Source organism: Hetaerina americana, unplaced genomic scaffold, assembly GCF_022747635.1.
Source record: "Hetaerina americana unplaced genomic scaffold, ioHetAmer1.1.p SCAF_15, whole genome shotgun sequence".
Classification (NCBI taxonomy): Eukaryota; Metazoa; Arthropoda; class Insecta; order Odonata; family Calopterygidae; genus Hetaerina; species Hetaerina americana.
Window position 1 is genome coordinate 4,585,548 of NW_027286625.1, and position 13,227 is coordinate 4,598,774.

Consider the following 13,227-nt stretch of genomic DNA (forward strand, 5'->3'; position numbering starts at 1 on the left):
TACGTGCTAGCCCACAACTATCTGTTTGGCTATATTAATATGTTCGTATCTTCGTGGTGTTCTTGCGTGTGTAGTAAGAAAATTTACTCGTGAAAATCATCATTTGAAATAATCCATCTTATTGTGAAATTTGTGATGGTTTAACCCTCGAGCCCACTTGTTGTAAAACCCAGAATAACTAGCGGGAAAATGAAGTGTATCATACCAGAAATTTCTTGGCACAATAGAGACCCTGTTTTAAGTGTCGACGTTCAGCCACGTCGTGGAAATTCGGATGATTTTTGGAGGTTAGCATCAGGGGGAACTGACGCTCATGTTTTGGTAAGTTACCTTGATTTTCCACAAATCCCTTTTAACATAATTGTGGCCATGACATTTCCTGAAAGACCTTGACACTTCTCTCCTTAACAATGATGAAATGGATGGTTTACTTAGTGAAACTAAATAACTATCAAGAATAATGTGAGAGATGGGCTAGTTAAAAAATATATAAATTTAGACTTATTAGTAACATGTCGTCGGAAAATCACTATATCACCTGTTTTGCTATGTTACAACATAAATGTCTTGTATCTTCTTAGATTTGGTACATAAAAATTCAAGAATCTGGAATTGCCAATTTAGAATTTGCAGCTGATCTGACTCGGCACCAAAAGGCTGTGAATGTTGTTCGGTTTTCTCCATCGGGAGAATTTCTTGCCTCTGGGGATGACGGTAATGATTTTGTATTTCAGAGTAACGTTTGTACAACATACATATACAATAATGTTAATTTAAAAATTAAGAAGTGTTTTCTGGTTGATGAAGTTCTTTCGAGTGTATTTTAAAATAGAAATGTCATCCGCTCCACTGAGAGTGGGTCGAGAAATCATTAATTTATTTCTCTAAAAATAAATGTTTAACATTTTCAAATGCTATTCCCTCGTAATGTTCGTCTGATTTGTTTTTCAGAATCGGTTATTCTTATATGGAAGCAAAAAACTGATCAAGATTTACCGGAATTCCCCACAAACGATGATGAAGGCAATGCGAAGGAACAGTGGATTTCCATGAAAGTTCTTCGTGGTCACGTAGAAGATGTGTATGACCTTTGTTGGTCCCCTGACAGCACCTGCATTTTATCAGGATCTGTTGATAACTCTGCTATATTTTGGGATGTTCAGAAAGGTAAAAGTATTTCACAGTAGTTGCATTGAAATCCATAGTATTAGATTCTTTGACGTATTGGTGTAATTTTATTATCCCATTAAAATCATGAATATTTCAATAATTGCAGCCATGCCCTTAGTACTCTGATTTAATTTCTGAAAGAAAGTATATGCTTCGATAATACTAGCAACAAGTTAAAGCATAGAATTCCTGTGTTCAAAAATTAATAATTGAACAGTATTCCTTTAACTGTTCATAGCCAAAGCATTTTTATTAAATATATAACTACACGAATGGGTTCAGATTAAATGCTAAGTACATGGATTAATTTTAAATGCATACGTGAAAGGAGAAGAGCCGATTAATATTTGTTAAAACTTTGAAGTTCAATTGTTTTGTTTTACTTCGCTTTGAAATTGCGGCATGGAAAATAAAGAACCATAACATTTGATTTTTAGGCTAATTTTTGTTTGTCAGAATGAGCTGGCCATTGTCCATGCGAATTGTTGCCATCTTTGTAGACCTCTTCAATCTTAAGTTTGAATTTCACTGCAACAATAATTGCAAATTAATTCCTTACGGTCAGTCTCATCGTTCAAAATGAAGAAAGTTTAGGCAGCCAATTTTTATGGATACATCATTCACTTATATAATTGAGTAACATAAAAATTATGTTGTTACATGGAGAAAAACAACCTACATGATCATCCCTATATTTCCAGATGGTGAAAACTGCTCAACACTAGAGGGTTTATGATTAGCTCACCCTGAATTGTGACCCTCCTATTTTTCTTGTTAGATGAGGTGTATAAGTAGTAATATATTTATTGAAAATGTGAAATTACATTTTATACTTTCGTTTGGGGTTGTTTTATTTGTTTTACCACACTTAACATGAGGCTTCACTCCCTTATTTATGTTTTTTCACCAGTAAACTTGGAAATGGTTTTCGGCATGTTTATTTGGAGTTGATTCTTGATTATAGGAACTCAAAATAGTTATTCAAGTATTATTCAATTATATCAAGTTATTCAATTCAAAGTATTTACTTCCCGGTCCAGGTTTCATTGCTTTGCAACCTCATGCATTGGCAATTTCATTAAATTCCTAAGGATACGGTTCTTTTAAAGGAAGGAAGGGCAAGGTTCTGGAAAGTTTCTAGCATAACCGTTTCCAATTTCAACCAGGAATTAGAATTTTCCATTTTTAGAAAGGTCACATACTGACCAAATCATCCACACCAAGTCTAGACATCATTTCTCATATTGAAATGTAATGAAATAATTGACTTTGTAATTCCACACACTTTATTTAAAAAACACACGACCCAGGTTTCGACGTTGAACGTCATCATCAGGTGGTCCTCATAGAAGCACGCTGGCTATATATACCTTCTGATCATAGGAGGGGGGGGTTGGTCAGAGAGGGAGGTCGGAGGGGTAAAAAGGTTACAATGTAGCTGGGAAGAAAAGACAATTACATTTTTGATTTAGAAGAGTGGTAGGTCTAGGAGTGGGGAGTGGGAGGGATACAAAATTTCGTTGGCAAGATCATCTTTCCAACGGACACATTTCAAAATTTCTAACTGCTCCAAAGCATCGAGCCTTTGACCTTTTTCTTCAAAATGAATAATTTTTGTCACAAAGTCACGGGAAGGAAAATTTAAAGAAAGGATTAAAGAACACCAAACATGTGTAAAAAATAAGAACATAACATCCCTCTTTGCAAAACACCTTATCGAAAGTGATCACAAAAGTGACTTTGTGACAAAAATTATTCATTTTGAAGAAAAAGGTCAAAGGCTCGATGCTTTGGAGCAGTTAGAAATTTTGAAATGTGTCCGTTGGAAAGATGATCTTGCCAACGAAATTTTGTATCCCTCCCACTCCCCACTCCTAGACCTACCACTCTTCTAAATCAAAAATGTAATTGTCTTTTCTTCCCAGCTACATTGTAACCTTTTTACCCCTCCGACCTCCCTCTCTGACCAACCCCCCCCTCCTATGATCAGAAGGTATATATAGCCAGCGTGCTTCTATGAGGACCACCTGATGATGACGTTCAACGTCGAAACCTGGGTCGTGTGTTTTTTAAATAAAGTGTGTGGAATTACAAAGTCAATTATTTCATTACATTTCAATATGTTATGCAAATTCCACAAAGTTACGCCTGAGACAACAAATCATTTCTCATTTCCTTGAGTAAACCTTCAGCTGAAAAACCCAAACGTCATGTCATAATTCATGGAAAATGGAAACATGAATTAGTACTGTGACTACCACTCGAGCTCGTGTAAGGGTACACCAGCATGTAAGAAATATCCTCAGGAGTTACTAAGTGGAAATATTATATTCATTATGGTAAATTAAAAAAAATCTATGCATTTCCATCCTTCATTTATTCAACCGACCATGGTTTAATCTCTGTTGTTAACATCATCTTGTTAATGGCATGTGAAGCAATGCTCAGTTATAATAAAGGAAGTGTGAGAAGTTACAGAGTATTTTAATTAATGGCAATGAACTCCAGTGTGTTTGCCCATTGTGTTACATCTCCCAAGTGCAGAGACTAGAGCTATTATTGAAATTTCTAACTTGATCACACAATTACTTAAGAAGTTTGTGGCTATTACAATTAAATCTTTTCTTGCTAATTAAAAGTTTTCATTTAAGAAAAGGGATAACAGGATGCCAGGTAATTCACTTTTTGATCCAAAAATAAAAATGCTTTTCATTCATTAAACATGAGGAAAGGGCAATTTAGTTGTGATGGTTGATATTTTGAATAGTTAAGTGGGGAGAATGCCATGGAAGTCAGTGGTCTAGTATCACACTGAAAGCATAATATTGGAATTTTTGTATGTGATGGTGAAACTCAGAATTTAAAAGGGATAAACACAACAGAGAACAATGTGGGCATGGATTCAGTTTGATGAGAATTTACCCTGAGTGGAAAAAATTATTCTTTGCTGTAATAAAGTTATTCTTAATCACACAAACATTAAGATTTTTACATTCCTTGGCATGTGATACATTTATTATGAAGCAAACCACCTAGAACATGTGTAATGACATCAGGAAACCATGTTTTCAGATATTCATAATTAAGAACCACCTCCATTTAAACAAGTTGTGTGAAATTATGAAACTTAATCTCAATATGCAGAACTTTGTCCGGTGTAAGTTTTAATTCCCTCTGATCATCATTACAAATGTTCATTGGTACCTTTTCATCACATAACTCAAACATAAAACCCTTTCTGAAAATGACTTGTCTTCACAATCGTGGTAATATATTCTAACTTAATGAAGGATCTCAGGCTTTCCCGGCGAATAGTATTCAGGAATTTTTCTCGGGTTTCCAACCGGGTCAGGTTTCGGAGTACCGACGTTTCGATGGCTGACTCTGCCATCGTCTTCAGGGTTGAAGTGCAGAGCATAACCCGGCAATTTCCATGCTCTGCACTTCAACCCTGAAGACGATGGCAGAGTCAGCCATCGAAACGTCGGTACTCCGAAACCTGACCCGGTTGGAAACCCGAGAAAAATTCCTGTATATTCTAACTTAGTTTGCCTAAAAAGCCATTTTATCTGCGCAAACTAACATTTAATTGCACCTTAATGTATATGTGGTGTTGACGCACTGAATAAATTATAATTTTCTTACTTTTTCAAATTACTTTGCAGGAAGAAATACTGGAATTCTCAGTGATCACAAAGGATTTGTCCAGGGAGTTGCTTGGGATCCACAAAATCAGTTTGTGGCCACCATGAGCAGTGATAGGTAAACTAATCAGCAGAAAAACTGTCAATTTTGATTTATTTTGCTATTTTTGTCATGATGAATGACTAAATTGATGATCATTAATTATAGATTATGCCGTGTGTACAACATAAACACCAAACGAGCTGTTAGCAGATTGTATAAATCATGGCTTCCAGGAGTGGGAAATTCAGAGAACCCAGAGGAAAAGGTTTTTAGGCTCTACCATGACGACACACTGAAGACTTTTTTCAGAAGATTATCTTTTACGCCAGATGGTGAATTGCTCATTACACCAGCTGGTGTCATTGAGCAAGATGGTGACCTCAAGAACATCAATGTAACCTACATTTATTCGAGGCATTTGCTTAACAGGTAAGCTGTTTCATTTTGTAATTAAAAGGCTTACTGCTGGTTTTCTTTTGAAAGCTTATAGCCATATTCAGTATCACGTTTTTCAATTTGAAAAATTTTTATTGAAGCGGAAATTTCATTCATGCTAAATGCAACCAGGATTTCAACTTTTCTTAGAGGGCTATCTAAAAATTAACAAGGCTTTGAAAAAAATCAAAGGAATTTTTTTATCTTGCTTTTATATTCAGCATATGATGGAGAATTAATCATCTATTTAACTAGTATTTTCATTTGCAAAACTACTCGTATGACTAAATCCTTGTCCTGTGATCTTTCACTTCCGTGGCTGAATGCCCTACCGATTTAGCTAATGTGCCAAATAAAAGTTACTTTGGGAATACCGACTGAAATAAGCAACACTGAAATTGATAGATTTGTTTATATCTATGTTTAAGTGTGTGAGTGTGGTATTTCTACCTCACTTCCCTTCCCCTCCTAATGCACTCCTGAAAGCATGTCAGAGCAATGCAGTCTGGAGTCCTCCATCTATGTGTCTATCTTTTTTACCAGCATTTATATTATTAGCATTTGCCAATCCTAGTGGCAGTGGGGTAATATGCCTGCCAAACCCAGAGGTTGCAGGGGTGACTCCTGCCCAGGTGGGTTTTCCTCCTCCTAGGGCATGGGTAATTGTGTTGTCTTCACAGTTGTGCTTAGGGGTTTGGTAGAAGAAGAGACAATAGTTTCAATGTCATGCCAATAAAGGCATTAATTAAAATAAATATCAATGCAGTAAAATTAAATCTTTCAGTTATTGTAGTGGTAGTAGTTGTTAGGGGAGGCGACCGACAGCTGAGGTCTTTTGTGCCATAGGGGATGGGCAGGAAAGGATGAAGGGTGGAGAGAAACCCAGCATCGGCATTAGCCCACCATTTACGAAAGGCGCCAAGGGGTTCGCAGTTTAACGTCCCATCCGACGGACAGCGTACTCACTCAAAGTGCCCACCACAAAGCACCTCAAGTAGGGATCCAGATACCTCTGAAAAATATTCAACACCGCCGGGATTTGAACCCGCGACCTCAGGGTGGGAAGCCAGTACGTTAGCCCCCGCACCATCTCGATCCCCCTCTTTCAGTTATTTCCAGGGAATTTTGCACTTAGCAGATTTGATTAATTGTGATCATTTAACTGGGTAGTGAAAGATTCCGGGTTCAAATTCCTGATGTCTTGTTTTTTGTGTAAATTTATTTCTCTATTTGTGTTTTTTCATGTGTTTCTTTACTTTATTTCCTTTACTCTATTTGTTTTTAAATTTCCAAGCTCCTTCTCCTCTGTGTGATTAATATATGTTTGCACTCCTCTGTCAGGAGTACTCATGGCAACGTCTGGTTTGTATGATTGATAAAAGCATTGGCAGATTAAGTAAGAAAGGTCAGTGGAGGTACCATCGGCACTAGAGATTTCTTCCTTGATATTGTATTTCTTTTATTTGGTTCCAATAAATTATTTAAATTACCAAGCATTCAAAACTTACTCGTATGTGGAAAGATCTGGTGCTTTTCTGGCATATGCTTGGAAAACTCATCCATCACCTTCAGGACTGAAAATGTTAGATAAGTCTTCCATCAAAATGTTAATACTAATACAGGATTTAAACCAGTGGAGGTGAGAAGAGTTCATCATATTCAATTACTGAATGAAATTGATCATAGCAACACTCAATGAATAGAATGGTTTGAGGCATCACTTTGTGGAAGCGATTCATATCGGAAAAGAAAATACGAGGGTCATCCGGAAAGTAGTACCCGTTCGTGCCGCATGAAGTGCTGACGACGCGAGTAGCCGCTGGACGAGGTCAGATAGCTTCAGTGGCTTGTCTGCCTTCTCTGAGCCAAGTTGCGTGACGCTAGCATTGCCTGTGTTGTTTCTATGATTGTTTACAATGTTTAAAAAAATTGAGAACGCCGCCAGTTGTGAAGTGAGGGCAGTGATTAAATTCCTCAATGCAAGAAACGTTCGCCCATGTGATATTCATCGCCAATTAAAGGAGGTGTATGGAGACAATGTAATGGACGAGTCGTCTGTTCGGCGGTGGTGTCGCAACTTCAACATGGGGAGGGGGAACACACACGACGATGAGCGTTCGGGGAGACCGTCTGTCATTACAGACCAACTGGTGAGCTCAGTTGACGAATTCGTGAGGAACGATCGGCGCGTCACAATTGATGACATCTGTGAGCATTTTCCCAATGTTTCTCGAACAATTGTTCATGAAATTGTTAAACACCATCTGCATTATGCAAAAATTTGTGCAAGATGGGTCCCTCGCGTATCTCAATGAGCTGGCGGCGAAGGACTATGCAGCAGGAATACAGAAACTTGTCACACGTTATGACAAATGCCTTAATTTGCTTGGAGATTATGTTGAGAAGTAGTTTAAAGTATCCTCTTTCAAATAAAATTTTTTATGTTTGTTAATATTTACTTTTGTCTTTTTATTTCACGAACGGGTACTACTTTCCGGATGACCCTCGTACTTTGTTCTTCCTTTTGTATGTCTTATACTTTAATAAAATATATATGGAAGAACAAAGCATTTTCTTTTCTGATATAACAACACTCAATGAAGAAAATCAAGACATATTTTTAGAGATACTACCGTAAATGTATTAATGGCAGCATAGGAGATTCAGCCCAGATGAAACGATTGCAAAGAACTATATGGCAGAGCTAGATGCCACTGATTTAGATATAGGTGGAGATTACAATTCCAATGAGGATAGCTTAGGTCCGGGGCATACTTGATACACTGAGAAAGTATTTAGGGAAATTTAAATAAACAAGGCTGTGGTTATAGATGACATTTTCTGTGGAATTGCTCAAGGGTTTAGGAAAACGTAGAAGGAAACATTTTTACAGTCCTGCTCATAGCTTGTATGAGGTAGGAATATGGCCCGAAAATATCTTTAGACCAGCATTAATAACCAGCCTGGAAGAGGGAAGGGCAGTAGTATGTGAGAACTACAGAATCATAAGTTCAATTTCACTCTCAGATAAATCATTACTTAGGATCTGAGCAAGTGATTACTTGGGGTAAGACCTATATGAGTTTTGAAGGAGTGGGGGCACACATGATGCCATACCAATGATAAGGTTACTTTTAGAGAGGAATGTAAAATGCAACTGGGGCATATTGGTTTGTGAAGGTATTGTAGAAGACGGATGTAGACTAGCAGGATAAGTGACTTATCCAAAACCTTTACATTTCTCAGGCTGCACAGGTGGAGAGTCAAGATAACCAGTGTTAGTTAGAGAGATGAGCTGTCCCTATTCACCTTTGTTTTTCAGCGGCATCTTTTCCCACAATAAATGATAAGAGGCTTACAAAAAGCTGGAGGTAGGATAAAAGTAGGCAGGGAAGTCTTATATGTAGAGATTTTTGGGTGATCACTTCGTCAAAGTCTTCTCTCTCTCCTTCAGCTGTACATAAGAGGCTGCACTTTCTCTGACTGTACTTAGCAGAGTTGGGAAAGCATCAGTCATAATTGTATGAACTATATGAACTGCCATTTAAGCATGATTCAAGTTATAGCAAAAAGAAAGATCCCGACTCATACATGTAATACTCTGGGAAATATTGATCAACCTTTAGAGAGGCCTGAAGACACACATCGAGTATGATGTTAACCCTGATATACTTCTTGTGAGATTGTTTTTTGCTGTCCTCTTAATTTCAACGTGAGACTGCATTACTTTATATGTGCATAATATGGGCACCAGAGACGAATCAAATGATAACATGTGGTTATTACTTTTTGTTTTGGAGAAGCAACAAACATACAGGTTGTCCACCAACCTGAAAAACTAGGAAAAAGAAAGAAAAATCCTAACCTCGCCCATCATTTTCGGAGGTCTTACAAGTTTGCACCTAGGATCTCCATTCCTCTCTATAGTCTTTGCCCAACTTGACCCTCCGTTGAAATTGTACTCATCAAAATTGGTTCGATACAGTAAGTTTCTAAAAATTGTGTTTGCTGAATATTTTTATGTTCTAGCAGATTCATGTATTAATTTTTTACTGTGTTAGCTGTATGCGTGCGATTTTTTTGAATGAATGCTTTATTTTCATCTTTGACTGACCCCTTGTCAAGAATCGTATAATATTTCTAGTGAGTTATTTTTAGGCTAGAGTTTAAGTTAACAATAGGTTTCTAATGTGAATGAAATAATATCGTGTCCTCACCACTGTTGGCATTCTCTGTAAGGTGTATCATTTTAGTGAATTAGTAAATCAATATGTTTTTTATTTTGTATTCATTTTCCCGAAAATCCATGTTCCTCTATGGGAGGGTCATCTGTCAATGCTTTGCCATTGTGGCAATTTCTGATGAGGATGGTGTGTTTGATATTCTTCATAATTTCACACAACTTCCAGCATACAGCAGCAGGATATTATGTACAAGCCTGCTATCACAGTAAAACCCCGCCATGTTATTCCACGAAACTACTAGCACATGGCTAATATTTTCCTAAACATAAACTTGTGTGTGGAACAACCTGGAAATCTGAATAAGAATTAATACAAATTAATTTTTTTAAATTAATAAAAATATTCCTTGGTAGTGGGTAGTAGACGGGTTGGTCTTGAGCATTGGCATTCTGTTGAAACATAATAAGTGTAGCATCAAAAAAGGCAGACTCATTTCGTTGGCTGAATTATATTTGTCATGATCCAGGAATTTTCATGGTTTCATCAGTGAATGGACAAGACAAATTAATACAATATTTCACTTGCCCTACATTTTCTCCACCCACATCTTATCATTGTTGTATTGTTTCCAGACCAGTGGTTTATTTGCCTACAGGAGACAAATATACCATAGCTGTGAGGTGCTGTCCAGTATTATATGAATTACGTGGAGAGGAAACTGATGAAAACTCGAAGTCACCAAAAGAAAATGCTGAAAGTGACAAGAAACCTGTATCTAGTGACACAAAAAACGAGACTGGGGAAGAAATGATGGATGTTGATAGTTCCTTTACGGCCGAAAAAAGTTCACCAGGAGATCCAAACAGAAAGGCAACAATTGAAGAAGAGAAGCCGTGGGAAAAGCATTCATCACTGTTTGCTCTCCCTTACAGAGTTGTCTTTGCAGTGGCCACTCAGAATTCAGTAATTTTATATGACACACAGCAGCCCTTGCCATTTGCCAAAATATCCAACATCCATTATACTCGGTTGACTGATATTGCATGGTAAGTTACTCACTTACAGAACATGGCCCGCACTCCTAATATAATGAACTCAGTTGAGTTGGAAGCAAGAAACCATGAAAAAAGTGCTTGCATAAGTAAATTATACATACATCAGAGCTAATGATGACTTTAAATTCAAATAATTTAAATATCCCTTTGTAATCTATTTAATACCTTACCCTAAAAATATTAACTATCAATAAGTGAGTGTACTCCTGTAGTTTAAAAGCCTTCCAAAGTCAAATAACAAAAGGCTATTAAGGCTTTGAAAAAACATAATACTCATATGTTACATTTTATCAAAAATATATTTTTTTAGGGTAACTTTAGTACTTCAAAGAATTGTCAGTATGTGCACATAAGAATCATTATCGTCAAATCTGATTTCCCACAATATTCATATCAATATATACTTTGGAAAATTTTTCCCCATTGTTTAACACTGATTTCAATTTAAAAAAGATTAGTTTTCAAGGAGTCTATAACATAAGATATCTAATAAGTGATCCAATTTACACATATCATCAAAGAAAATATTCATTAATCTTTTAATGGGATATGGTAGTCCAGTGGGTTGAGTGCTGGCCTCTACCCAGAGGGCCTGGGTTTGAATCTCAGTGCTCTTGGCACTTTCAGCTCCACCCAAGGTGTGTGATTTTTTGGGCAACAGATCTTTCTGAATAAACATAGATGGCACAGGGGAAGGAACTGGTCCCTCTACCTTGATGTGCCAATTTCACATGCCATTGGGTGAGCTCTACCCTCTATCAAACCAATCTTCGGATTGATAACTGGTTCGGTTTGCTATATGTATGTTTTGAAAGACCTTCATAACATTAAGTCATTCATCCAGTTTTTCACCTGAAAGCATCATGTTTATCATTTATTGTTCCCAAGTTGTCATATAACTTGCTTCTGCTAATAATACTGCAGATATGAGCATTAATTTCCAACCTTTCACAATGGTTATTTTATATTTTATTCTAGTTAAAATAAAATGGCTGTATATATTTCCTGTTTGTGAATGGGCAACCTTAAATATACCCTGATAAAACCCTTAATGTCCCAAGGATGAATCTCCTTTATTCAGAATTAATATTCTTTTACCTTGTGAAATAGCACTTCAATGTGTATACGAAGCAAATTTTAATGTTTTTGGCCTATAAACTTGAGTCTTCCCATCTATTCAGTCCAGTGTTCAAGGTTAAACGAAGTCCAAACTCAGTTCAAGAATGTATTTTCATTCTCCATTCCTGCACGGAATTCTTTGTTTTTATCGCAACTTCACTCGGTTATAGTTCTAATGATGCTGTTTACTTCAATGTGGTTTTAATTTAAGAAATGTTGTAATATGAACCTCCCATTAATTGAATACTCGAACATTGAAATATTTTTCAGGTCTTCTGATGGACGAATTTTGGTAGTTTCATCCACTGATGGATATTGTTCTGTGATAACATTTACTGAGGGAGAATTAGGCATTCCATATAAGCCCAAGGATGAAACCCAAAATGACATATCTAGGAGCCCATTAACAACAAAAAATCCTGCTAAAGAAGAAAAGGTATCAGAGGAGCTTCCAACTGCCATGAAGCAATCTTCCATTTCTGTTAAGGGAAAATCAGAAGAAATATCTTCTGATGGTGCTGAAATTAAAAAGTAAATATTTATTTGCATGCACAGTGTTAAAATGACGGAAATTAGAAAGTTGATAGTACATGCAATGTTATGTTTGTCTCTTCTAAAATGCTGTTTTTTTATTATCTTACAGAAAGAATGGCAACAAGAACCACAAAAGACATAGTGAAGAGGAAGTGGCAAAAAAATTAAATGAATCTGAAGGAAGTGTCGATGTAAAATCTAAAGTAGGAGGTGAAATTAACCCACAAGAGACTTCTGTAAACTCATCGCCCATGACAGGAAAATTGAAACCATCAGTTAGTGAACTTGATTCCAAGGATAGTCGTGAGAGCATTAATAATTCATCTCCTATAAAACTGACTCCCGAAAAAAACGAATCCCCCATGCTCACAAATGGGAATAAAACTCCAGCTCAGGAGCAAAGGAAAACACCTCGAAGAGTACAGCTGATAACACTGTCCAGCCCCAAAAGCAAAAAACGCCTAATGTGATTTTTCTATATAGTTTCCCATTTTTTATTCCTTTCTATCAGCTACTATTATCGAAATAAAAAATTTATTAAACTAATAATTTCTTTCTTACTGATGACCCACAAGTGCGTAGTTGGTTTTTTTATGGATATGGAAGGCGATGTTTTTATAAGTACGTACATTCTATTTTTCCTTATAATTACAGATCTCTATTTAATGCCTACATCTGGCATCTATCCGAGTCACAAATTTATTTTAATTCAAGTTACCATTAGTTAAGGTTTTTTGATAGGCAAAAAAGTACTAGTGTTTGTTTCAAAAAAAGCCTAACATTTATGCCTAATGGTTTTTTTTCATCCAGTGATGGATACTTTGGGAAATGCTAGGTAAACGGGCATGAATTTCCAAAAATATTATTACTGTAATTACCCATGCAAAGAGAATTTTTAAGGGAAGTAATTCATCTACACATGGAAGGCATCCAATAGAATTTTATGCAGTTTGTAAATATGGTCACAATTTTTCTCAAGAGGCGGCTTACTGTGGCTACTTTAGGACACAAGTTGATGACATGAACTTCCCAGAATAGAGACT

At 36.5% G+C, this 13,227-nt stretch overlaps 1 protein-coding gene across 1 annotated transcript; it reads left to right on the top strand.

The window, feature by feature from the left end:
• On the top strand, positions 1 to 12,674 carry Caf1-105 (chromatin assembly factor 1, p105 subunit). The gene is made up of 8 exons (XM_071583913.1): positions 1 to 321; positions 582 to 714; positions 952 to 1,167; positions 4,836 to 4,932; positions 5,023 to 5,286; positions 10,109 to 10,522; positions 11,921 to 12,181; positions 12,294 to 12,674. The coding sequence occupies exons 1-8, from the start codon at positions 190 to 192 to the stop codon at positions 12,652 to 12,654; spliced, it is 1,878 nt and encodes a 625-aa protein (XP_071440014.1). The 5' UTR covers positions 1 to 189; the 3' UTR covers positions 12,655 to 12,674.
• Positions 12,675 to 13,227: the final 553 nt, after the last annotated feature.

Coding starts and splice junctions, on each gene's coding strand:
- Caf1-105 (XM_071583913.1), top strand. CDS start 190: ATGAAGTGTATCATACCAGAAATTTCTTGGCACAATAGAGACCCTGTT. Junction 322..581: donor GAACTGACGCTCATGTTTTG/GTAAGTTACCTT, acceptor GTATCTTCTTAG/ATTTGGTACATAAAAATTCA. Junction 715..951: donor TCTTGCCTCTGGGGATGACG/GTAATGATTTTG, acceptor TTTGTTTTTCAG/AATCGGTTATTCTTATATGG.